The sequence below is a fragment of the Tympanuchus pallidicinctus genome, unplaced genomic scaffold (assembly GCF_026119805.1).
Source record: "Tympanuchus pallidicinctus isolate F22 unplaced genomic scaffold, pur_lepc_1.0 scaffold2, whole genome shotgun sequence".
NCBI lineage: Eukaryota > Metazoa > Chordata > Aves > Galliformes > Phasianidae > Tympanuchus > Tympanuchus pallidicinctus.
The window spans coordinates 46,658,356-46,685,877 of record NW_026294721.1 but is presented as its reverse complement, the minus strand read 5'-3'; the positions used below and the strand labels follow the sequence as shown (position 1 = coordinate 46,685,877).

Below are 27,522 nucleotides of genomic sequence, written 5' to 3'. Positions count from 1 at the left end.
ATGTCTTTGCCCCCAAATTGGTCGGGCGTGGGTAGTCCATTCCTGGGTGGCCCACTGTGCAATCCAGAGAGTGAGCCCGCAGTACACAGCCCAGCTATCTGTGCAGATGTTCAGGATACCATCACCGGGTTCCTTGGTTATAACCATCCACACGGCTCACAGTTCTGCCCATTGGCTGCTCTGACCATCCCCTTCATCAAACCAGATTGTCTCGGTGGAAGGATGGTACGCTATTGCTCTCCACTTGCTTGGGTTGCACTTGCTGGACCCATCTGTGTACCAGGCATCTTCAGTCCTCCTGAACAGGACTCTTCTCTGGTGGAGCGACCAGTATTTCTTTTGGTGCATCACTGTGATATGTCACTGGGCCTAGGATCTTCTGGAGTACTTCTTTCAAGGGTGATGAAGACAGACTACTTCTTTGGCTGAGATAGGCGACCCATTGTGCCACTGTTTGTGCTTGGGCCACCCCTGTCTTAGGAAGGTAGGTCAGATCTTTCACCCACCCCTGAATCAGCAGAGTGGTCTTGACTATTTTGCCGTTTGAGTTACTGGCTCTACTGCCTGTAATGCCAAATAGGCAGCCAATAACTGTTTTTCAATCATACTGTATCTTTCTTCTGCTCTGTGCCAAACCTGAGACCAGAAACCAATGGGGGTCCGAACAACTCTGACGTTGCCACAGGTCCCAACCGAAGCCGTCTTGAGTAACACAAATGTCCAACTCGGCTGGGAGGGTATGATCAAATATACCCAATGCCTGGGCTTGTTTAACTGCAAGTTTTGCTTGCTAGAAAGCATCCTGTTCCATTTTCCCCCAGTCCCATAGCTGCCCCTTTTTTGTGAGTCTGTATAGTGGCCTTAGCAGCTGCGCTAGGTGAAGTATAAAGGAACGCCAATAAGCCAATATACCTAGAAACTCTTGCAGCTGCTCCGATGTTGTAGGGACTGGGAATGCCTGAACCTTATCTATGACAGCACTGGGTAGCACTTTGGTCTTTCCTGACTAAACCACCCCAGGAATTTTACAGAGAGGCCTGGACCTTGCACCTTTTGGGGATTTATAGCCCATCCCCTCTGCTGTAAATAGGTGGTTAATGAATCTGCCACCTGTCCTACTGCCTCCAGTGAGTTTGGCAAAGCAGACTATGATAACAAAAAGAGGATAAATAGAAGGCTTACCCCTATCCTGGGCTCACTCACAAAACACCAGCAGAGGCTATCTCCCAAAGAGATGCTTCTCCACTGGCAGTCAGCTCTTAAACAGGTCTAGGAGGGGTAGAGCCTGGCTCCACCCGTTCCCAGCAGCACAGCTGAATTGCCTTCACCTGTGCTCCTCTGGCTGACTCATTGGTCGCCTCAGGTGATCAATCAGAGGTTCAGGCCATAACTCAGCAGTTCCCATACATCCTTGTAGACAGATCTGGTGGGGCTGCACCTGGAGTACTGTGTTCAGTTTGGAGTCCCTTACTCCAACAAAGACATGCAATTTAGGATATTTCCCTGAAGTTTGTGGCTGTATCAGTCTTGTGAATGTGAGTCAAACATACCAAGCATTTTTGGAGACCTCCTAGCTCAGGAGTTTCTGGAGGAGGATGCCTAAGCTCCTCTTGTAAACATAGCAGGAATCTTCTCTTACCTCTACTGAGGAGGAAAGGAACCATGCAGTAGCTGGGTAGTTAGCCAGCTTTACTGAGATAAGAGGCAATTCCTTCCCTCTTGTCATGGTTCTATGTTCTTGTTTTTTTTTATGGTTTCAGTATTCCACATCAAAACATCATGTAGTGCACGGGGCATTAAAGTGTCACTGCCCCAATCCCAGCTACCTATCCCTGTACATTACAGCAGTCACGGGATCTGGCCCTTCCGGGTGGGGGGAGCGCTCTCTTGCTGCCTGGCAGTGGATGCTGGAGGGTGTTTTCCTAGCCGTTCCAAGCTTTTCAGGTTTGACTCGGTCCCGGGAACTCTCTCTCTCATCTTGTCTGATTTATTCATCTCAATTTCAATTAAATTGTATATATTGTGTTATCTTGTATTCCAATATTATAGTAAAATAAGTTTTCCTCCATAGATTGTTGCCGCTGCTCTTTTCCTCCCTTCCTTCCTTCCCATTTTTGTGGGACTGGGGTGGGGGGGGAGGGCAGAGGCCTGCCGCCCCTGTCACGGACATAGATTGATCTGATCAACTCCGTGACAGATTTTGGCGCCCAACGTGGGGCACGAGCTGCTTTTTAGCTGTTAGAACGAATCTTTTTTTTCTCTCTGCTCTTAGAGAGCTTCGTTAGGGAGCATTATCAGTAGTTCAAGTGTCTGTGCTGAAAAACCTGACCTTGAAAGATTAGGCGTACTGCCAGTGTTCTGGGATATTTGTAAACTTTGAGCACTACTTAGTCTGGGTAGTGCCTTTTTTTCTTTTTTTTTTTTTCCCTGCTCTTGTTAGCTTCAATTCATTAACCCCTTTTTAGCAGCCACATCTGATGAACCCACTCGTTATCGTGGGGGCGCTGTGTAAAGGATTTAAAGCAATGGTGTTACTCACAACCTACTGGCCAATAATCCATCTTGCACTTACGTGTGTTGGAATTACAACCGTATATAGGTACCTAATGGCACTGATGGAGACACCTATGTTTCACCTACTTGCAATGTGGTATGATTTGAATTTTGACATTTACATCCCGGAAGGAATGGCTAATTTCACAAACAGCTACATCCCAAATGGAATGGCTAATTTCACAAACAGTTACATCCCAAATGGAATAGCTAATTTTACAAACAACACGATGTTCAGACCAGTCTCCGGTTTTTCTTCTCGGTTTGTCAAACGTTTTTTGAATCCTGAATTAATAGTCATGGTGGTGTGCGTGTCATCAATTCTCCTGAATGTATTCCAATTCATTTGTAATAAGGGGAAGGAGTCTCTTCCAAAACTAGAGAATGATGATTGGCAGGGAATTTGGAGAGGTTTAGGAAAGGTCTTAGAAGCATGGGGACCTGCAGTGTCATGGGATTTTACCCTTGAACACCTGTGGGATCCTGAGAAACTAAGCCAGTATTTGAGTCAAGGACTATGCGGCTTACATAAATCTAAGGAGGTACAACTTATTTGGGGTTTGGCTTGTGCTTACCGTGCCCTATATAACACCATTTTGGAGAGAGAGAGTTTCCGAGCTGAGGTTCAAGCTAAAGGGGAAAATCCCCAGGTCAAATCTAATCAATCACAGGAGACACCAGTAACAATACCAGTTGCTCCTGTGGAGGGCAAGAAATGGAAACGAGTGTCTTCGCGTCTTGAACGAAAAAGAGAAGAAGAGGAGGAGGAGGTGGAGGAAGATCCAGGCGAGGGGCCCTCCTCAGCACCACCACCATCGCGAAAGGCAAAAGGGAAAACTAAGAGACGTGCAGAAGAGAGTGATGAAGAGGAAGTCTCTATTACTACTCGCCGGCCTCTAAAGATGACTGAAATCCAAGGTTCAAGAAAGGAGTTTACACGGCGCCCGAATGAAACTCTTGTTTCCTGGTTGGTTCGCTGCTGGGACAGTGGGGCCCATAGCTTGTCTCTGGATGGTAATGAAGCTCGCCAACTCGGTGCCATTGCCAGAGATCCAGCTATTGATAGAGGAATTAGTCGATGTTCAGATGAGGCTGCCTCCCTCTGGGAACGAGTGTTAACAGCCGTGAAGGAAAAGTATCCCTTCAAAAATGGCTTGAAGATTGCAATGAAAAAATGGGATACAGTTGAAAAGGGTATCCAGTATTTGAGGGAAATAGGCGTGGTGGAAATGTTGTATGACCCTGACTTTGTTCCTAACGACCCACACCAAAACCGCGACCCTGAAAAAGTGAGGACAACGCCTGAGATATGGCAGAAAATTGTGACAACAGCGCCGGACAAATATGCCTCTACACTGATGTCAGCGTGTGACAGATTCAACGAACAACAGAGAACGCCCTTAGTTTATGAATTAATTGTTACGCTCCAAAACTACGAACAATTGCTGTCCCCAATTCATGCTGCCGTTGCTGCGATATCAAAAATGATGACGGAGCAAATGTCTCAACTGATTAACCGCGACAAACCTGTAGCAGTATCAGAAACGCTTGATGAAGATCAGGATAATCAAACAAGTCTAGCGAAGGATATGAAGGAGATGAAGGAGATGATGAAATGTATGCAAGCCCACCTAACTAAAGACAAAGAACCTTCCTTCTCACGTGCACCATCAAAGATCTCAGCTGTTAGAAGCAAACGCTCTCCAGCTCAAGTAAGGGGTAATACACCGCGAATTGCCTTATGGTATTACCTGCGTGACCATGGAGAAGACATGGGGAAGTGGCACGGTCAACCTACTCCTGTACTACGAGCCCGGGTGAAAGAATTACAAAGCAGATCAACCACCAGTGCAGTTGCTCCAGTTACCACAGGTAATGAATAGGGGGGCCCTGCCCTCAGTCAGGAGGGGGAAAGGGATAATAGAGTATATTGGACTGTGTGGATTCGATGGCCTGGCACATCAGAACCACTGAAATATAAGGCACTGGTGGACACTGGTGCACAGTGCACTCTGATGCCCTCGAGTCACCAAGGGACAGAGTTAATCCATATTTCTGGAGTGACCGGGGGCTCTCAGGAATTGACTGTGTTAGAGGCTGAGATAAGCCTCACTGGTAAGGACTGGCAAAAACATCCTATTGTGACGGGCCCAGGGGCTCCATGTATACTAGGTATTGATTATCTCAGAAGGGGGCATTTCAAGGACCCTAAGGGGTATCGATGGGCCTTTGGAATAGCTGCTGTGGACATAGACAACATTAAGCAGCTGTCTGTTCTGCCTGGCCTGTCAGAAGATCCATCTGTTGTGGGGCTGCTGCGAGTAAAAGAGCAACACGTACCGATTGCTACAAAAACGGTGCACAGGCGTCAGTACCGCACCAACAGGGATTCTTTGCTCCCCATTCATAAGTTAATTCGTCAACTAGAGAGCCAGGGAGTGATCAGCAAAACTCACTCGCCTTTTAACAGCCCCATATGGCCAGTGCGTAAAGCCAGTGGAGAATGGAGGCTGACGGTGGACTACCGTGGCCTGAATGAAGTCACACCCCCTCTGAGTGCTGCTGTGCCGGACATGTTAGAACTCCAATATGAACTGGAGTCAAAAGCAGCCAAATGGTATGCCACCATTGACATTGCTAATGCCTTCTTTTCCATTCCTTTGGCCAAAGAATGTAAGCCACAGTTTGCTTTCACCTGGAGAGGCATTCAGTATACCTGGAACCGTTTGCCCCAGGGGTGGAAACACAGCCCGACCATTTGCCATGGGCTGATCCAAACTGTATTGGAACAGGGCAGTGCTCCTGAGCACCTGCAGTACATTGATGACATCATTGTGTGGGGCGATACAGCAGAAGAAGTCTTTACAAAAGGAGAGCGAACGATCCAAATTCTTCTGAGTGCTGGCTTTGCTATTAAGCGAAGCAAAGTGAAAGGACCTGCCCAGGAGATTCAGTTCCTAGGTATAAAGTGGCAAGATGGCCGTCGTCACATCCCGACAGATGTGATCAACAAAATCACTGCCATGTCTCCACCCACTAGCAAAAGAGAGACACAATCTTTTCTGGGTGCAGTGGGCTTTTGGAGAATGCATGTTCCAAACTACAGCCTCATTGTAAGCCCCCTTTATCATGTGACACGAATGAGAAATGAGTTTACATGGGGCCCTGAGCAGCAGCAGGCTTTTGAACAGATCAAACAGGAGATAGCCCGTGCTGTGGCCCTAGGGCCAGTACGGACGGGACAGGGTATAAAGAACATCCTCTATACCGCTGCCGGAGAGAACGGTCCCACTTGGAGTTTGTGGCAAAGAGCCTCGGGAGAGACTCGAGGCCGACCCCTGGGATTCTGGAGTCGGGCGTACAGAGGGTCTGAAGAGCGCTACACTCCAACTGAGAAGGAGATCTTAGCTGCGTATGAGGGGGTTCGGGCTGCTTCCGAAGTAGTCGGTACTGAAACACAGCTTCTTCTGGCACCTCGACTGCCAGTGCTGAACTGGATGTTTAAAGGAAAGGTTCCCTCCACCCATCATGCCACTGATGCCACTTGGAGTAAGTGGATTGCACTGATTACACAACGAGCACGGATGGGGAACCTCAGCCGTCCAGGAATCCTAGAGGTCATCATGGACTGGCCTGAAAGTAAAAAGTTTGGAACACCACCTGGAGAAGAGGTAGCACGTGCTAAAGAGGCCCCACCATACAATGAACTACCAGAGAATGAAAAGAAATATGCCCTGTTCACAGATGGATCGTGTCGTATTGTGGGAAAGCATCGCAGATGGAAATCTGCTGTGTGGAGCCCCACACGACAAGTTGCAGAAGCCACTGAAGGGAAAGGAGAATCAAGCCAATTTGCAGAGGTAAAGGCTGTCCAACTGGCCTTGGATATTGCTGAACGGGAAAGGTGGCCAATGCTCTATCTTTATACTGACTCGTGGATGGTAGCGAATGCCTTATGGGGGTGGTTACAGCAGTGGGAGCAAAATAACTGGCAAAGAAGGGGTAAACCTATTTGGGCTGCTGAACTGTGGAAAGACATTGCTGCCCGAACAAAGACTATAGTTGTAAAGGTGCGTCATGTAGATGCTCATGTGCCCAAGAGTCGGGCTACTGAAGAACAGCAAAATAACCATCAGGTAGACCGAGCTGCCAGAATTGAGGTGGCTCAAATAGACCTGGACTGGCAGAACAAGGGTGAATTATTTCTGGCTCGGTGGGCCCATGAGACCTCAGGTCATCAAGGGAGAGATGCAACATACAAATGGGCTAGAGACCGAGGGGTGGACTTAACTATGGATGCCATTGCACAGGTTATTCATAACTGTGAAACATGTGCCATCATCAAACAAGCTAAGAGGATGAAACCTCTGTGGGAGGAAGGGCGATGGCAAAAGTACAAATACGGGGAGGCATGGCAGGTTGATTATATCACCTTGCCACGATCTCACAATGGTAAGCATTATGTGCTTACTATGGTGGAGGCAACCACTGGGTGGCTTGAAACATATGCAGTACCCCATGCTACCGCCCGAAACACCATACTGGGTCTCGAGAAACAAGTCCTGTGGCGACATGGCACCCCAGAAAGGATTGAGTCAGATAATGGGACTCATTTCAAAAATTCTCTTGTAAATACTTGGGCCAAAGATCATGGCATTGAGTGGATTTACCATATCCCCTACCATGCACCAGCCTCTGGTAAAATTGAACGATACAATGGATTGTTAAAAACGATGCTAAAAGCACTGGGTGGTGGAACATTTAAGCACTGGGAGAAGCATTTGGCAGAAGCCACCTGGTTAGTCAATACCAGAGGATCTATCAATCGTGATGGTCCCAACCAATCCAGTTCCCTACATACCGTAGAGGGAGATAAAGTCCCTGTTGTACATGTAAAGAACATGTTAGGAAAGGCAGTTTGGGTTCTTCCAGCTTCTGGAAAGGGCAAACCTCTCCGTGGTACAGTTTTTGCCCAGGGACCAGGATCCACTTGGTGGGTAATGCAGAAGAATGGGGATGTCCAATGTGTACCACAAGGAAACTTGATGCCGGGGGAGTGCAGTTACTAATTCTATGTATATGTATATAGTCATGTGTGCATTTTAATCATTTTTTTGTTTGTTTGTTTGTATATATGTATATATATATATATATATATATATTCTAAGCATGATGTAACGATGTAGAATAAGGGGTGGAATGTCATGGTTCTATGTTCTTGGTTTTTTTTATGGTTTCAGTATTCCACATCAAAACATCATGTAGTGCACGGGGCATTAAAGTGTCACTGCCCCAATCCCAGCTACCTATCCCTGTACATTACAGCAGTCACGGGATCTGGCCCTTCCGGGTGGGGGGAGCGCTCTCTTGCTGCCTGGCAGTGGATGCTGGAGGGTGTTTTCCTAGCCGTTCCAAGCTTTTCAGGTTTGACTCGGTCCCGGGAACTCTCTCTCTCATCTTGTCTGATTTATTCATCTCAATTTCAATTAAATTGTATATATTGTGTTATCTTGTATTCCAATATTATAGTAAAATAAGTTTTCCTCCATAGATTGTTGCCGCTGCTCTTTTCCTCCCTTCCTTCCTTCCCATTTTTGTGGGACTGGGGTGGGGGGGGAGGGCAGAGGCCTGCCGCCCCTGTCACGGACATAGATTGATCTGATCAACTCCGTGACACCTCTGCAATTTAACTCACTACTCAAAGGAGTAGGCTGTAGCTCGTTTAGGATAATTGGCAGCTGTTTTATTTTGTGTAATTACTTTTATGTTCAAGGAAGGGAAAGATGAGAGAATAACTTGTCTGTGTTACATGGAGGATGAACTGGTGATTACAGATTGGACTTCTTAGTCCTTGATGGCTAAAGTGAAGCATTATTAACTTCATGCAGATTGATCTTTCCAGTTGTTATAGATGAAGTGTTGCATGAAATGCAGCATTCCTACTAGCACTGTTCACACTTTGGCTCTCTGGGGAGCACTGACCAGACTTCACCCTGTGAATGTGCATTTGGAAGGATGCTTCCCACTGTCCTGAAGAGAACTGGGCATCGGGCTGCCCGTATGCAGGCACTGACACAGCGTTTTTGGGCACCTGGTAACTTCTGTGCTGGAAAGTGAAGCATCTCTGGGGTTTTGTTTTTATTGATTAAAAAGAAAATGCAAAGCTATAATAAAATTATACAGAAAGTTTGTTGTACAGAAAGTTGTTGAGAGCACCAGTGGTTACTAATACCTGGTCTTGTCACCTCATTCACATTAGTAGCTCTCTGAGAAAAGTGCTTCATGTGGCTTGCTTGAATGAGAGACACTTTCTAGGAATATGCCTTTGACATTGTCAGAAGGATCTGCTTCCCAGTTCTCCATATAATGCAGCTGTGTACAACATTGCTGCTCTTTAGTCATGTAAGTAGTATCTGCTTATTTTAATTTGTCTTTATGGAACTAACTGTGGCTGGAAGAAGAGCAGTTTGTCTTTGGCAATAAGGGCAGTTTCAGAGCAGATAAAAAAATATTTTGTTAATGAGGAATTCGTGAAAATAGATCCTTTGAACATTTTTAGCCCTGATGAAAAGAAAAATGCAATTGAAATCATGACTTGCTTTAGGTATGAGCAACCAGAGGGGTACAACACAACTGATACAGAAGAAAATGTGAAAGTTGCTTACTGAAGCTGGTGTTTAGTTCTTTATACCCATTATCTTCATTGCTTTGAACAGTAACCCTAACATACAAAAATTGAGTCAGAAATGTACAAAACTGCATCTTTCCTTCCAACCTTCCCAAACCTCTGCTTACAGGAAGGAAGTGTGAGAAATGCCCCAAAGGACAGAGGACACCCCTACTGCTATTGAATGCAGGGAGGATGTCAGTTTGGATGCTAAAGGATGGGCAGTTCAAGATAACCGCCTGGTCACTTACTAAGATAGAAAACCTTTTTAAAGCTTCATAGCCCGATTGAAAGTCCGAAGAAGCTGGGTGTACAGGAATCAAACAGGTGCAGTTTCCCAGCCTGGTCTGTTGCTTGCAATGTGCTCTGGGAACTTAAATTTAAAATGAAGGGAAGCATGGCAGGAAACATATTGCATGAAAAACCCACCTCATTATCATATCAGAAAGACGTGAGGTTTATGTAGGTACCTTTAGACTTCAGCTGCAAAGTGCAGAACTAGTTTTCCTTAATGATGTTTCTTTAACAGCGTTAGATTTGTTTCAAAATGATTTTGCCATTTGAATTTATTTCTATTAGTTAAAGACTGACTAGTGCACAGCTTTTCTGGTTGGTCAAACAAGGAGGGGTGTGTATCTACAGCTTTGTGCTGTTTATTCTTGTTTTGACTACACTAATCCTACCCCTAAACCTGCCGTTTTCTGGAGAAATCCCTCTTTACACTCATGAACCTGTCCATACAGTTGTTTTGCTGGTGCAACGGTCATACAGTGTATGTGAATAACGATGTTCTTGTAAGTAATGCTTTAAAATGCTTCCTCGGTGCGGCTGGGAAGAACGTCAGGATATTTTTGTTCTGCTCACAGCTGTTACTGCTGGATGCACTGGCAACTTCTTCCCTCCACAGCCACCCTCTCCTCTGGCTGGGATGCTCCTGCTCCATCTGGTGGACAATTTGTAGTAACATTTCGTTTTTATTTTTTTTTTAACAAGCAAAACACGAGGGAGCTGCAGCATTCAGTTTCTGCACGTGAGTGTGAGAACAATCTCGTTATGCTGGCAAGGTGTGAGTGTATAAAATCTGATCATTCCACTTCCCACAGAGGAAATGAAATTAAATAGCTAGCATCTGTGGCAGCTAAAAGACAGTTACTCAAATAAGCCTATGACATTTGTGTTATTAGGATTCCCTGATACTGACTTTGGAAATTCACCTAGAGCACCACTGCACATGGTGGTCTCCAGGTGTGTTTTTCTCACTCAAAAACCAAATCAGAGTCACTGTGTTGGTAATACCAGTGAAAATTTGAACTAAATTTACAGTCATTAGTCGAAAGATTTAAGGCTTCCCAACAGGTAGCAGTGTTCTACATTTGTTCTTGTTGTTTGTAACTGTCCTAATCCAATTATTTCTGGTTTTATCACAGACAAAATATTTCCTGAGGGCCTGGTCAATCCCTTAGGGACCTGAGCTCAGTGGGACTTCCACATGCTGAAGGAGGAGCAGGGCAGCAGTCACCTCAAGAAATTCAGTACAGACACATGTGCCATCCTGAGATGAGGATGGAGAAATGCCATGCACTGGGTTAGGCTGGGGCTGGACCAGACCTGGGCAGCTTAGCAGAGAGGATATGAGTTCTGGGTCCAAGCTGGGCTATGCCAATGCTGGTGCCCCAGTACTGGTGACTGTTTGGTCTGGAGGAGACTCAGGGGAGACCTTATTGCCCTCTACAACTAAGAGAAGAGAGACTGTATGAGGTGTGGCTCAGACTCTTCTCCTGTTTAACTAGTGATAGGACAAGATATTGGTTGGATATTAAGAAAAATTTCTTCTCTGAAGGAGTGTTGAGATGTGGTGAGATGTTGGCACAGGCTGCTCAGGAAGTGGTGAAATCACTGTCCCTGGAGATGTTAAGACAAGTGTAAATGTGGCACTGAGGGACATAGTTAGTGGGCATGGTGGGGATGGGTCAACAGTTGAACTTGATGACCTTAGAAATCTTCTCCAGCCTTAGTGATTCTATGATTCTATGGTGAAGACCCAACTCCTGCTGAGCTTTGAGAGCAGGAGCCCAGCCAGCAGCTTGGTGAAGGGTTGCTTCCCTTCCAGTACTTGTAGGGCTGCAAACTGGGGCACTACATCTGGCTTTGGGCTCTGAAGTCCACGGGAGAGGCAGCAAACTGGGCAGAGGCCTGGTGAATGGGGATTGGTGGGTGGTGTGTGAAGGAAGGCTGACCTTCCTCAGCCTAGTGACGAAGTAGTTATGGAGGGACCTGCAGGGGAGCATCGAGGAGATGGAACCAGGCTCTTGGGTGCATGCGGTATAATGAGACTGGCAAGTTACAAGAAGGGAAACTGTGTAAAAGGAAAATGTTCTTCATTGCTAGAGTGGCAGAGCACCAGAACACATTGCCCCAAGATGCACTTGCATCCATCTTAGGGGATTTCACAATTCCACTGCACTAGTGAACAGCTTCCCGAGGTTCTGCTTCTCCTGAGGAGGCAGCGTTCAGCGAAGTTCACCTAGACAGGCAGCAGAGGGCATTAGCGAACGCCTTATAGTCACCGGCTTCTGCTCCTTTGCAAAAATACAAATTCTGGTGGTAGTATAAATGTAGCCTTTGCCTTCAACTTTTTTTGTTTTTTTGTTGTTGTTTTTGTTGTTTTTAACATGATGATGGAAATGTTCATCATTACTTTGTGCGTACTTTGGGTGTTTTTCCTATCTACATTCAGCACGCAGATAAAGAGACGTGAGGCTGACAACCCCGGTGTGCTCTGCCTGCAGAGATGGGCGCGTGCGGTGCAGGAAAGCACACAGGCACGAGATGGCTGAGCACACCTGAGGTACACAGAGAGGAATGAATCAACTCAAAGCCGTTTTTCCCTCTTTCCCATTCAGTTGTGGCAAAACGAGCCAGCTGAGACACCCTATTTGTGGGAGCAGTTCTTGTTTTACCAGACCCGGTGGACCCCCCTTTTACAGCTGTAAGCTTGATCAAAAGAAAATGCTTAGCTTCTCTAATACTTTATGGGCATGTTTCACTCCTGTACTATTTAATTTCTGATAGGCAAGGCTGCACTGGACTAATTTACTCCTGGCACAAAGCCTGGGATGTAACACACCAAAGCTCAGTGAGTAACAACTGCAGTCGGACAGCAGAGCGCAGGTCAGCGTGCATTTCACACCCCTTCTTTTACTACTGGAGTCATGGGGCAAAATTGACTCTTCTGCCAGCTCCAGTGAAGGTGTAAATGCATATGCACAGTGTAATGGCTTTAAATCTTGGATTCCAACTTGTATGCGCCAGATGGATCTTGTATAAATGTTCTACTTTACAGCATGTTAGCATTTGCTAGTAGTTAGCTGAAGGTTATAGCTGCCAGACTTTTCTGTGGCAGTTTCCAGGCCAAAAAAAAAAAAAAAAAAAGCTAAGGAAAGGAAAAAAGAAAGGCAAAAAGCACTCCTCTGCACAGGAGGCAACATCAGGACAATAGATAAAACTAATTTTAATATCACACGTACCTCTGTTTGGTTTTGAATCATATGGGATTTGTTTTATCCTGACTTGAACTATATGAAGTTCAGAATTTGGAAGGAAAGCTATCTGTGTTTATCAATAATCATTTTAAAAGTCTTATTAAATGTTTGTGTATTGTGTGCAGAATCATGGTTATCTTAGAAAAATTTATATGTAGCTGTATATATGTGCGTGTTTTTGCCAAAAGCAAGAGTAGAACCTAGCTAGGCTGGCTGAAGCTTTTAATTTGATGAGGTAGGCCAGAAGTGTTTTTCAGCCCATACACTACTATACATGAAATGCATTTGTGCTCTCTGTATTGCTAAAGCCTTGTAGTCTTCGTTTACTAGAAGTACAGTTCTTACCAACCGTGACAGGTTATGACATGACACTATGCCTTTTAGTAGGCTACTAATTCTTGCCTCGAGTTCAAATCAGCTCTGCTGTAGACCTGAGATATCTACTAAGTATCTAGCAAAACATTCTTTGGAGTGCCTACTTTTCACATTCTTTTTTTCTTTCCTTTTCCTTTTCCTTTTCCTTTTCCTTTTCCTTTTCCTTTTCCTTTTCCTTTTCCTTTTCCTTTTCCTTTTCCTTTTCCTTTTCCTTTTCCTTTTCCTTTTCCTTTCCTTTTCCTTTTCCTTTTCCTTTTCCTTTCACTTTTCCTTTTCCTTTCCCTTTCCCTTCCCGTCCCTTCCCTTTTTTTCTTTTTCTCTTGTCTTTTTTCCACTTCGTTTCTTTCATTTTGTTCTTTTCTTTTTCTTCTACTCCAAATTAAATTTGTAATTGCAGGAAAAAAGACAAACAGAGGTTCCAAAGCTGCTCAAGAAAAATTAATCAGTTTTATGGTGCACGTGTTTAAAACCTGTAACATTGGCTGGACAAATTGTTAAAAACAGGGTGAAAGCAGGCCATTCTTGGCTGTCTCCTTTTTCTTGTTTTCTTTCTACAGCCTCTTCCAATCTCCCTCTCACAACTCTCTCATCAGAGTCCAACAAACAAGCACATCTTTGTCCTCATAAAAAGCACACTGACGCTTTAGTTCCAACTGTAACATAATTCCAACAGTAATGAACAAATCAGTGGCAAAAAGCCTTGGTGCAGTCTGGCTGCATCCAGCATCTTCTGAAGGGCCACCAAGGAGGAAAATGCCCAGGCTTACTCCCAGTCACATAATGCCTGCCTGCAGGCAGAGCCCTGTAGAATGGCAGCAAGTGGGGCAAAAGCTGCCATCTCAGGCTCCCCAGCAGGGAAGAGCAACCTATGATCAGAACGGTTTTATGTTCTGCGAATTGTCCCGCTGAAACCATTGGTTGAAAACTGAGTAGGTACTTTCATGCTTTGCTGGATTAGGCTGGCAAGGGCTGTTTGTGCCTGTTGATATAGCTGGGCAAAGCCATTGAAGGCAACTGGCTCTCAATAGCCAGTGTACATTCATGGCATGTTAGTTTTTCTCTTTTGAAAGGGCAAGTTCACAGTCTTTTGTTGTGAAAATTCACAGCCATTTTTTTTCTTAGGTTCCTCCTGTCTGTGAAGAAGAAAACACTCATGGCTGTGACCAGTCAAATATCCCAATTTCATCTGTCATCTTTTTCTGCAAGATTTTGCCACTGTTCCTAGATTTAATATTAAATATGGTCTCATGCAGTATTTAGGGTGGGTCGTGTCTCCTTTCTTTAATAAAAAAAAAATTCAATGAAACATGCCTGGAAGTTTAATAGTTGCACTTCCCACCATGGAAAGCACATTTGCAGAAAAATTAATTGTTACCAATTGTGACCAGCCCGGTCATTAAACTTTGCCTTGGGTCAGCCTTTCACTCTGCCAGAAGATTATTAAGTACAGATTAAGAGGCTGTTGCTAGCATTAGCTGTGGATTCATAAGGCATTGCTGTTCACAAATACTGTGTGTTTTATTTGAGTGAGCTTCAGCAGCCGAGCGTTTTCTGTGAACCCTCATTAGTGTCCGGCTCTCCAAGAGTCTTGCGCTGTAATCGGATTATTTGCTTTCCGTTGACTTCTGAGGACTCAGGCTTCTGCTTATCTCATGTTTTTTCCATTGCATCTCACCCTGCGTTAGCAGCAAGGGCTCGTCGGGGTCCCCAAGCTGTGTTGTTTTGTGCTGCGAGGTCCCACGCTTCCCTACATGCTATATGGGAATGCCCGCTGGAAGGAACACTTTAATAGCTGGAAGTGCTTGCTTCTGAGTTCGCCGTGCGTTTTATTTTAGCACCGTTGTCCAAGAGATTGATACAGGCAGAAGGGAGAGCTATAAAAGGCCTTTGGCTGTGGTTTGCTAAAAGCTTATTTACGGTATGAACGTTAAAAACAGAAATGTGCACATCATGTGGTGCCATGCAGGGTTTCCCGGAATATTTTGCTGATAAAAACAAATAAAAAGGGTCTTTCCTGCCTGTTGAATTTACAGCTGAGATAGCCTGATTACCAGAAACACTTATGTGTTTAATCTTTTCATGTTTAGAGCAGGAGAGTGTAGGGCGAGAGCGCTGCCCAAGGAAAATGCAGAGGGATTGCTTTTTATTTTGTGAGGATTGTAAATTCTGTTATGGAAAATGTAATAAAGAAGAAGCTTAAACAAAAAGAGTGGCTGTGCAAAATCGCAAAATTTCCATTGGGTGAAAACAAATCCTAACTTTATGTACTTTTCCCTAGAGAGATGTAATGTGAATGCTTACAGCTGTTCTTAGTTTCTTATTCCCTGATTAGGTTTAAATTAAAGGAAGGATGTCATATTGAATTATGAAGAATTACTTATTTTAGATATTTTCGTTTATACATACCTTCTATCATAACCTTGCCGTGGCACTTGCGAGGCCATATTTAACATGTGCACACAAATGCTATTAAAAGCAAACCAACTGCAATGTAGTGGTTCTGGCAGAAAAATGTGTCCAGCAGTTCCCACAGCTCAGCTGCTCTGGTACCTTCACAGTCTAAGGGAAAACCAACCCATCTCAGGGATACCCAAGCTGCCCTGTCTAGGTGGGCTGTTTGTATGAAGAGTGATGCTGCTATGGGCTGCGCTTTGGGGAAAGGTCCCTTCCAGGGCTTCCACTCATGCTTGGGCATCTCTGCTGAACTGAAGCTGAAGGGATGGGATCCTAGAGGCAGACAGCACTCCCAAATCTGGGTCATACCCAAAGCAAGCTTCATGGGGATGGCAAAGCTGGTTTTATTGTATTCCATAGAGTGCTTTGGCTCTTGAATATTTTTCTTGCAAATTATCAGCTCTGCAGGAGCCCCAAGATGTAAAGTAGCCATTAACAAAAACTACTCCATTTTTTAATATATATATTTTTTAATTATTATTATTTTAATTTTTATTTTCTTTAAATGGTATTGAGCAAAACCAGTGAGCAGAGCAGGACAAATGCATTCAGAAACTGGAGCCTACGTGGCCTCTGCAGGGGCTGGTGGCTGCCTCCCAGCCTTTGTGCCTTACCAGTTTTTTAACTAGTGGCTCTTTGCTATCTGCTCCTCTGTACAATCTTTGGGATGGTTGTAGGCCCCAGCAAGAATTTTGCCTTGACTGCAGGACCCAAACATGGTGTGTGCCACGATAATAGTAATAATAATAGCAATAGTAACAATAAAGTTATTTTCTGTAAGTTTTCAAAGTGCCTGGGACCACTGTTCCTGTAGAAGGGGTGGCCAGCCACTCACACTCTCCCCAGGAACTGCCAAAAGTGGGGTTTCTCTTGCTCTACTACTAAACATTCTGATGCTGGAGACATCCCTGAATTTTTCTTTACCAGTCTCCCCTGTGTTACATGGAGTCTAAAGAGACATCTGTTTCCAAAAGCACGCTAAGATTAAATACATCGCTATTTTGAAACACTTTAATGCAATATGTGCAGGAGCTGCCCCTGAGAGAGAGTACTTTCTATTACATGTGTTTTGGAACACTCCCAGCTATGAGACTTTTAAACTTGTAATTTTAATTCAGTGACACTTTTTTTTCCTTTTCTGTCATTCTAGATGCATATTTATGGTGTGTTGCAGCTTCCGTGTCTCCTCTCAGCCAGAATACTTTCTCCTATCTGTAGTGTTTTTCTGAGCAAATAAAATATCCTTGAACAATACCACTTTTTAGTCAGTCATCACACTGATTTATTTCAGCTTTGGAGAACTGAACCCTTTCAAGTTCCAAATGCACACATTGCGGCCGGTGTCATGTTTTGTCTGCACACAGCAAGTGCAACAGGATTAAGGTCATTGGTACCAAAGCAACTCCTCATTTTTTAGATTGGTGAGTAGGTCTCTGGCCTTTCTCATTCTTAGACTGTATAGAAATTAAGGCAATAGACACAGTGGTTAAAGCGTACAGGTAATTATTGCACTGAACAAAAAAAACAGCTGTTTTTTCCTCCTGTGCGTTGACTGAGGCAGTGACCAAGGACGCTGCTGCCTGCAGGTCCTGCAGTATCTGGTCTCAAATAAGAGAAAACAGAAACAAATTTTCCTGTACAACTACTCAATTACACACTGGCTGTCAGGCGAGGTGTTCCGTGACATGGCTTGGTGTGTTTTGGACGTGTTACTGAGTGATACGTTTAATCAAGACCACCTCACAACTGTGAGACTTGCTTTTTTCTTATATATATATATATTTTTTTCTTCCTTCTTTTTTTTTTTCTTTTTTTGTTTACTTTCTCTTTTGTATTTTTTCAGTTTCTTCTCTTTTTTTCCCTCCTTTTGTTTATTTTTGATCTTTCCTGTCTATTTTTCCTTTTCTTTTTTGTGCCTTTCTTATTTCCCCATCCCTTTTCCCCTTTCCTGTATTTTATTTCTTTATTTTTCTCTCTTTTTCTCTTTCTCCCCTCGGCATTCAAACCTACTGAAAAGTTCCCTCCCCTTCAGTTACTTTAATATGCTTTCATACTCTGTTTGCTCTACTTTATTTCTCAGCTTTGTTATTTCCACTCCCCAGTAAAATCTATCACCTTTGAATGAGTTATTTGCTTTTCTGGACTGCAGCAAATACCACCCACTCTGTTAAGGTCAGGCTCCAGCTCCTTGACTTCGCTATTGTTCTGTCCCTTCCTTACCCACTCTGTCATTGCAGCACGACAGCTCCAGCTGGGAGGGCAGGGAAATCACTCCCTCAAGAGCAGTTTATCATGGCAATAAATGTTATGTGTTTTAGTAGGATGCCATCAAAGTTCACCATCATGCTGAAGCCGAAACAATTGGTTCTTTTATTCATCTCTTAGACATACTGTATTTGGTAGGTGTCTGTATCCAGCATAGAGTAACATACTGAAGATGCAAAATGTTACTTCTAGGTTGTGTTGTGTTATGAAAATGATGGAATTTGCAAAGAGAAACATCAAAATATTTTAAATTAATTGCTACTTCTCAGTTTTCTTCCTGCTCTCCCTAGTGCTTGGCCTTAATTACTTTGCTCACATAAGCGTTTCCAAAGTCACGTCAATTAAATGGTATACATGGCCTTTACTTTTCTTTCTGACTATTTTCTTCTTTTTATGGCACTGACCATGCACAACTCTGTTGCCTTCAAAGCACCAAAGGCCTGAGATTTTGTGACTGCAACTGGTACTCAGCAGAGCCAGGCCAGCTGGATGGGTATCCCATTAATAAAATCAGGTGTTTTTATTTTTCAGATAGTAGACAGAAAAGACAAATCTTTTTCCTTGCATTCATTTCCCATCTTCCTCTCAAATATCATTCTTTCCTTGGCCAAGAGAGCTTGATTAAAACCGAGAATACACTTTGCGACACAAATTTCATCCAGCAGAATTGCATGTAGTAATATGAAAACAAGTTGCTCAGTGTGTCATGGAGCAATTCAATGAGCACTAAAGGAAATTGCTTAAAACAAACAAACAAACAAAAGTAGTTATACTCTAATCTCTCAGTGGCATATGGGAGGGCTCAGTATTCTTGTAGGGAAAATGGCCAGCAGTCTTGTGCTGACATACTGTAGGTATCTCACTTGTCTGAAATGTAGGTTGGGATTCACAGAAACTCTCTGAGTCCTGAGGTCAAATTCCCAGCAACAGTTTCCCTGAAGAACACGAAGGAAAAAACTGACAAGCCACAGTATTTTATTACAATATTTTTCTACAGAAAACCTTTCCAGTCCTTTTTTTCTGAACATTTTGTTTCTAAATCTGTCTCGGCTTAGCAAAGAACAGAGAAAGCACCAAACAACCCCATGCTGGAAGGATCCCCTTCTATCCCTCTCTCTTTTCAGGCAGAATGGGCTGCCAACTGGCACTGCTCCTGGGCTGGCTCCGGTCAGTGGCAGTGCAGAAGCAGCTCATTGTAGCTTCCATTGCTCCTCTTGAACTTGACGCTAAAAAAAGAAAAGAAAAAAAAAAGAAAAAGAGAGAGAAAATCACCTCAAAGTAAATCAAGCCAAACCAGAGGAACTGCTGTTGAAATTGCATGAAATTGTTGAACATTTGCGTGGCACTGCTTTAAGTGATTTTCATATCTTGATCAACTTTGGTACTAACTAGCCAGCTGGGCAAGAAGCAGTAACACACACTGACGCTGATGGCAAAAGAACAATTGCTTTTAAATATTGTTAAAGGCTCCTTTGGGCTTTCAGTGGCTACACGGTTTCTGAAGTTATGTATGAACAAAAAGTACATAAACAAAGTGTGAATTTATTTATTGTAGCCAGGCTGAGGCTGGAGCTGAAGAGACGGCCTGTTACTCATCTCAGCCAGCTAGAAAATGGGAGATTATTTAAATTCAGTGTATCAGCAAAGCTTTGCAGTAAAGACACAAATGGTTGGGGGATAGCTCTAATGCTTTCTAAGGCCATAAAGAATTATTTGACTTACACTTTGGTTCAGACAGTTGGGTCCCTGAGACCAATGGCCAAACGGTCTTGGGAATATGCAGGTGCTCTCCTAGTCACCTGACTTCTGTTTAATTTGGTTTAAAGTGTTGCCTCTGGTCAAGGGAGTGACTATGGCTTCCTGTGTTGAAAAGGCTTTTCACATCCCTTCCCTGTGTAACCGGAGCTGTTCAATAAAGCCGTGGTCTTTCTGCCTTTACCTCTTAGAGCTGCGTTACATCACAGCCAAGATAGTCCAGTCTTTTGACCCCCAAAATTAAAACCAAAAAGTAACGTAGTAAAACCTTACTGAACCTGTAGTTCTTTTGCCTGGCTATGCTGTCTGAAGCTCAAGCCTCTGACTATACATATTTTGTTAAAACAGTGGAATCCAAATGATAGATGGAATGGCTGCATCATATCTTGGGAAAACATTTTAAAGGGTGTTTTGTTTCTGTGAGCACACTTGGGATTTGATGTAATAGTGCTTGCAAGAGTTGATATAAAGGAAATTATTGCTTCCCAATAAAATTCTCCATTTTTATTGGCTCACATACAGAGAATGGCAGCCAGCTGATAAAATACTCAGTGGAATTTTCCTTCCATCTAGCCATGTACTCTACAGCTATGAGGTATATATTTTTTCAAAGTGGGCAAATGATGATTGTTTTAAAGCATTTTATGTTTATTGCACTGCTCTTTAGGTGGGAGTCTTTACATACCTTGTGCTTTAACTGGAGCTTTGGCTTTTAAGCCTGCTCAATATGACAGTAAAAAATATTTTGTAGATCATAAAAATCTCTTATCTCTGTCAGATATTCACAGGCAAAGTAAGATGTATATTCTGTAAAAGCATTTTTAACTTTTCACATGCTATTTGCATTCCTTAATAGACTATCCAGTTAGGGATATAGTCACAGAGCCATAATATATATGTATAAGACTGAAATTTTAAACAACATTTGCAAAATACTACTTCATCAAGGGGCATGAAAAATCTAGAAAACAAATCAGTTCTGCTATCTTCCCTAAAATAAACACAGACTTCCTCAGAACCTTAAACTCTACAGCATTACTTATATTTACTACCAACAATTCCTTAGCTTTTCAGAAAGGAAAATCTTTAATTTTCAATGAATTTAGTTACTGGAAAGTATAAAATATTTCATCACATTAAGCTGGCTTTTCTTTGCTCATGAGGGGCAGTTTGATTTCTAAGCTTTAAGACCAGAAGAGGGCATCACAGCTGGGTAATTTTTGGGTTGTTCTCTGGAAGATTCTACAGACTCTTGGCTAGACTTTGGCCTTCCCAGACCAGAGAAGGGGGAATGGGGAAATCTGGCAATGTTTCAAGGTGTGTTTTGGGAGCACTTTGTGCTGCATCTCACCCATGAACTTGGAGTAGATACACTGGTCCTGGTATCTCTCTGGCCTGCCTAGTAGGTGAGATGAGCTTTTACACAGTCAGTTATTCAAATAAAAAACGCAAGGAGCTGCTTGGACTTGATGTCTGCAGGGCTTAGCTGAGCAAGTGCCACAGAATCACAGTTCAGCACGAAAGTATCAACGTACCATCTAAACTCACCCTTGCCTGCTGTTTCCTAACCTGGCCTCCTTTTTTCAGTGAGATTTTGGTTAGTTGTTGTCAGGGGCTGTGGTCAGCTTTATAATAACATACTTATCCATGTCAAAGCAAAACAATTCACTTCACACCCAGAACTGGCCAAATAAATTGTTGTGCAAGTGGGGGTGTTATACCTGGTTTCTGGGCAGCTGATAAGGGCATCTAACAGTGGAGATTGAGCTGTCTAAGCACATTTCCTGGCCTAACCCTCTCCAGCACTTATGCATTAGTGGAGTATGAAGACCACCCACTTTCCTGCCACTAGGAATTAGCAGACCTAGTTTTCTCATCACTACCTAGTTTGGCATGATGGTCACAGGATGCTCCCTCTGGAAAATATCTCACTTCTCTCAGTAGAAGTTGAGGGGGACAAAAGAAGCAAAGATGATGACAATCATTTTCACATCAGTTTTCAGGTAAAGCAACAACTGGACCTTGTCCATAGCTGTTGGAAGATATAGGTTCTCTGGCTGTCCTAGAACAGACCCTTGAGGAACGCCAGCATATTCTTTAACATGCAGCATCCTCCACACAGGCAGCCAGTGGGACAAGACATAGCACACAGCTAACATGTGCCTTTGAAGTCTTTCTCCTTGAAGATCTTCAAAAGCTGCCTGGACACTCGGCTCAGGGCAGCCCTAGTGAAGCAGGGCATTAGAGCAGGTGGATTCAGGGCTCCCTTCAGCCTCAGCTGCTCTATGTTTCTGCGATAGCCATTTAAGCACCATTTGCAGCTAGCTGGTACGATTCACCTGGTTAGCTCTCTGAATTTTGTTTAAATAACACCTGCTTGTCCATATGTTGTACATACAGATCAGTATCACCTGAAGAACAAGAGCTCATCATTGTTATTGCCGAATGAACATAAGCTATGAAGAACCTACAAAAGACACTATGACACTCCAGAATATCTGCTGCCTTTCCAGAAGGATTATGCTGATAGTTAGAAATGCTCTCCTGTTCAGTTTCTGGAGCTCCCCAGACCTAAAATGTCCCTGTTTGGACTGTCAGACAGATTGTTGACACCAGAGACAGCTGACATGGGAAATAAATCCGTGCAAAAAAAAAAAAAAAATCACATGATTTGGCATTCTTACAAAACATTTTACAAATCTGTATTAAAGCCAGTCTTTTATTTCTAATTAAATTAACATCATACCAGGCTGTAACTTTTATGCGCCACTTTAGTAGTTACAGCTAAATGATGTTATGAACTCATTATGTCAAGATGCAACAGTACTGACCCAGACTTGTCTCCCAGTCCTCCAAATCTTATCCACTCCACACTTGGTTTACCACAAAAACGGCCTGGATTATTACAAGCTTAAAACAAGAGGGTACGCTTTAACATAGCTTCTGTGTTTCAAATGGGAAATGACGGTCTAGTTAACAAGAAGCAGACTCAAGCATGCTTCAGACACTCTGGCAATTACACATACATTAGTCCTACATCCTGCCAGAACACAGAGTGAAAGAAGATATCCTTTCCCTGGAGCATGGAGAGGACTAGTTCTGAGTCTACTTATCCATCAGAAGTAGTAGTTAAATAATGAGAAAAATTAATTCAGTTCTGTGCTGAGTTTTTCCTGGGAATTTCCCCCTAGAAAGAAGGAGTAGAGAAGATGGAGCCACCATTTCAGGTGTAATCAGTTGAAGAAACAAAGGCTGGAAAGCTGGAAACTTTCAGGATGAGAGTCATCAGACCCTGGAACAGATTGACCAGCCAGACTGTACAATTCCCCTCTTCAGAGATACTGAAAACTTGAACAGGCAAGAAGTATCTACTCTAACAATCTCTTCTGAGCAGCAAGATGCAGTAGATCATTGCCTGAGGTCCTATGTCTGAGATTGCTCATATGCAAGAACCATGTGTCTTAAGATGCCAGTGCTGTGGGAAGCTGATTGTGGCTACAATTCAATGAAGAGAAGGAGGAAGCAGAGTTGCATCAGATGGAGCTTTCTGGAGAACACTTGAAAAAACTGCTAGAGAGCAAGAGGAGATGTAAATAGGTCAGATAGGCATTAGTTCATGAATAGAACTATTAGGTTTAAATTTTTAATTTTTGTAGTGTTTTTATTAATGCATTTCTTCCTTGTGCTTCCATCAGTAAGATCTAAACTAAAAATACACATTTTATACTTCTATTCCCAGAGACATACAAACAGCATCAAATATGGTTGGAATGAGAATATGGTTTTGACAGGAAAGTAACTGTACTGTGAAAAGCTGAGGGAACCTGTACAAGGCAGAAAAATGCTACAGACTGCCACTGGTGGTGAAGACACATTGATGCTTGTTACCTCCTTTGCATGTCTCCTTTGTTTACTATAGCAGAAGACAATGATGCAGTCACTCAGCAGAAGTGTGGCGCTTGCTGTTGTTACCAGCCAGAGAATTGGCAGGAAAGTTTAGAAGTGGAACAATACTGTGTTGTTCCTTAAAACAATATCAGTATTTTAGCAATTACTTTCAGAGTAAGTTCTAAAAGGTGGCTTGCGTCTACCCATTTGGGGTAGTAACATCTAACACAACTCTTACTGAAGAGAGACATAGTTTGAGGATTTATGCAGTACTTTTGTGTTTTGGTTGATGAGTGTCTGTTTTCTTCAGTAGATGTGGGCTAGCATCACTGTCTGGCTTCAAGCAAGCCTGCTTCTAACAATACTTTTGACAACATCTGAAACACTTAGAAAAATGGACATTGGGAAATAACTATCATCCTCACAATTGGTAGAGCATTGATTTCTTTCTCCCTCCCCCCCCCCAGTTCCTTATTCACAAGTGTATAGAGATGTCATTTATGCCCCAGACACATTAATTTCTAATTTTTTTTCCCCTTTAACTCTCTTAATTGGAAGAAAATATGTTACTGCTGATTTATGAACTCTTCAGAAGTGCCAGGGATCATTTTAAATGTACACAGCTGCTCTGCAGTAGTTTAACTTGGCAGATAGTATTAAACCATTGAATTGTGTCATTTATTTGTGTATGCACACAATAAGTTCCTTGTGCAGGTTCTTCAGAAATAGTCTCAATGTTGATTCGGAAACATGGCCTAAAAATAACCTAGTTCCATGATTTATTGTTTTGGTGCTTGTCTCCAAACAGTACATCTAAAATGAAGAATGAGATAACATGTATACCCCAGATAAGGCAACGGAATGGAAACCATCCGTAAGAGGATCTGTAGGCCAAGGTCTAAAATGGAAAAGTTCCCAGGGTGAGCAAGTAAGACACATGATGGGAATCGACCTGTGTTGCTGATATTTGGGAACTCTGCAGTGTATTTCACTGCTAGAGAAGGGAGTGTATGATGTTGCATAATGAGAAAGAGCAGCAGTCATGACGGCAGTATCACTAGTTGTAATGGGGTATAAATCAGAGCAGTTTATTCTGTCACTCCATCCAAGGCATCATAAAAGTAATGCCTGTCATCTGGAAAAAAGCCTGAACTCAGAATTATATAATGCCTTTCGCATATACTCTATCGAATGTATAAAATCCTACAGCACCAGAAAGTAAAGCACTTTTTTTCCTTATACTGAGTCTCCTTATACTGAGGGGTGACATCTGCAAATACATTCTACAATCAATACTATGAGACTTGATTTATATTTTAAACAATTCCATGAAAAAAATGCACTACAGATTCTATTATAGCTCTGAAAAATAACTTTTTAGGCCATGATACTAATCTCTTTGATCCACACCACTTAATGTATTGGAAAGCAGAAGAACTTCCCTTATTTCTCCTTTGGCTGCAAAATGGAATAAAAACAGCCTTCAGGGAATTGTAGATTCAGTTCTATCCTTGACAAGAGAACACAACAGGCAGTGTTTAAAGATTGATTGATAGGCATCATCTCTTGATGATCCTAGCAGAGCTTTTTAAGACTGCTGATTGCAAGCACAGACATTCTGGAAAGTGAAATTTATGCCTGTCAGGCTTTCTGCCGTGCTTTGTCTCCTCTTTACTTCCCTTCCCCTCAAACCAGATTTCAGCAGTCTGACATGGAAATCAAGAACAATGGCCAAACAAACCTGAGCCAAAGGCTAGTATCAGACTTACCAGCTTCAAATGTTTTTCTCTTTGCTAAACAGTATAAAAGGGAGAAATTGAAAACTAAACTGAAGACAAGCTTGCCTTAATCCTAGAAAATTGTAGAACTTTAGCACATCAAGCTTTAGAAGCCACAGAGTCCTTATGCAGTAGGTGTAGTATCATTATCCATGACAATTCAATTCTTCAATCTATCACAGTCACAACATCTCCATGAGCTCTAGGCAGGCACAAAATGAAACTTGAGTTGCTTCGGCAGGCCATGAAATTTGGCTATGGAATTTCTGTTACCTTGTTACAAAAGGCTGTTAAGTGCAAATTTACTTCTTTTCCAGGATCAGTGCTGACAATAGCTGACAAAACTGAAATATCAGTTGTAGTTCTTTTTTCTCCTTAGCTCCATACCACCTGTGCCTTGGGTATGGAGCCATTCAACTGCCTCATCCCAGACAGCAGAATAAGTGAACTCAAACCCAGATGTAAAACTAGAACACCTTGAATTTTCTACTTTAAATAAAACAAGCTTGTATACTATCACTCAGTCAGTAAGCAGAAAGTAGTTATCAACCAAATGAGTAATGAACTTGTTGGACAGTGTTTTCTTGTCCTACATGACCTCAGCATGAAAAATTAAGAAGGCCCAACTGCCAACACTAGGTACACATGGCATGTGCTATGGCAACTGGGTTGTATATTTAGTTGTGGTCAATACACTGGAGAGATCACATAGGCCATTTAATTTAACCTCCACATTCCTATAGTAGCTCTTTGTCACATTCATCATTCACACTACTTTTGAACAAGTCACAAATTTGATCTATCCTGGATTTTTTTTTTAGCTTCTACTTTTCCACTGCAGTAGCAGGGCTTTGGTTCTCTCTTCTCTATTTTTTTTTTTTTTTTTTTTTTTTTAGGCATGCAACATGCTTTGAAGACTGCAATAACCTTTTTGTTATGTCATTACCGAGGGAAATAAATATTAATGTAAAACCAGGAAATGCAATTGCCTTGATAGATTAATCTTCTGTTGTTAGATTTCATACTTTTTATCTGGGTAATCATTGCATAAGAGATTTTTATTCAACACTATTTGGTAATTAGTATATTTTTATATTGACATTGATCTCAGTGATTTTATTTGAACACTGAAGTACAGAAGGAACTGTTGTAATTGTTCCCTGTGCATTATTTCACTGCTGTGTATGCTGAATACAACAGGTAAAAAAACAACTAGTTTACTCAGGTTGCAACTAAAGTTCTTTCTCTTCCACTAGAAGATGAAATCTTAGTGATTAATGCAGTAGAAAAATATGCTGTAAGCAAACTTGTTGCTAGGCCAATAGAGCAGATACTCCACAAATGACATGCTCATTTTCAAGTGTAAAAGATATGTACCTCAGACTCAGAAACAAGTCATAGAATCACCTCTAAATCTGAACAGTTTACAGTTTCTGGAAAACCAGATTTAAAGCACTGGCAGCAATAACACTCACTTGCTAGTAACCAAATGACAGTTATTTAGAACTATTTTTTCTATATTTGAGGAAGGAAGAGCAAGTAGACTGGATTTGTTATTTCAGTCTTTTAACTGTGTTTTTCAGTACACGTGATAAAAAGAGGAGAAAGGTATAGTAGAGGGGACATCCTGCAGAACCAAAGGATGCATTCATCTGGTACTACTGCAAATTGTGAATAGTTGTATATCTAATATGAGCTTATATACATTATATGTATAATTGTATGTATGTACATACGGTCCTTAGTGAAGGGAGTGACACAGGGACCATGCTCATTGCTGCTGTCTTACCTCTGCATTCTGGTATTTTTACCTCCCTCTGCAGCCCAGAAGCTGTGAACTGGTCCATGGTACAAACAGGATATAGCTATACCACAGTCCAGAAAGCACTGCAACAGTCAGTTCTGCTAAAGAGTTTCATCTAGATTAACTATTCATAAGCAAAATTACTTAGAAGAGAGCTAATCATCTGTATCCTTCTCTCTTATAAAGTGTAACATAATGCAAAGCACAGCAATGACACAAGAGCAGCAAGGCCCTAGGCTACAGAAAGCAAGGATTTGCATTTCTGCTACACAAGGCAAGTGTCACTGTTATTCCCTTTGCTAAAGACATATTCCACTTCAGTAGTAGAACTAATGTACATTGCCAGGCATAAGAAGGTTTTAAAAGCTTTTCTTCACCTACTTTACAGTGAACGTGATGAAGACACATAAACAAGGCAGAGTGCAGCCTTATTTTTCATAG

General features: G+C 42.5%; 1 protein-coding gene across 1 annotated transcript; it reads left to right on the top strand.

The window, feature by feature from the left end:
* On the top strand, positions 1-27,522 carry LOC128080593 (uncharacterized). Its single transcript, XM_052682966.1, has 3 exons — positions 1-399; positions 3,204-4,425; positions 27,470-27,522. The coding sequence occupies exons 1-3, from the start codon at positions 1-3 to the stop codon at positions 27,520-27,522; spliced, it is 1,674 nt and encodes a 557-aa protein (XP_052538926.1).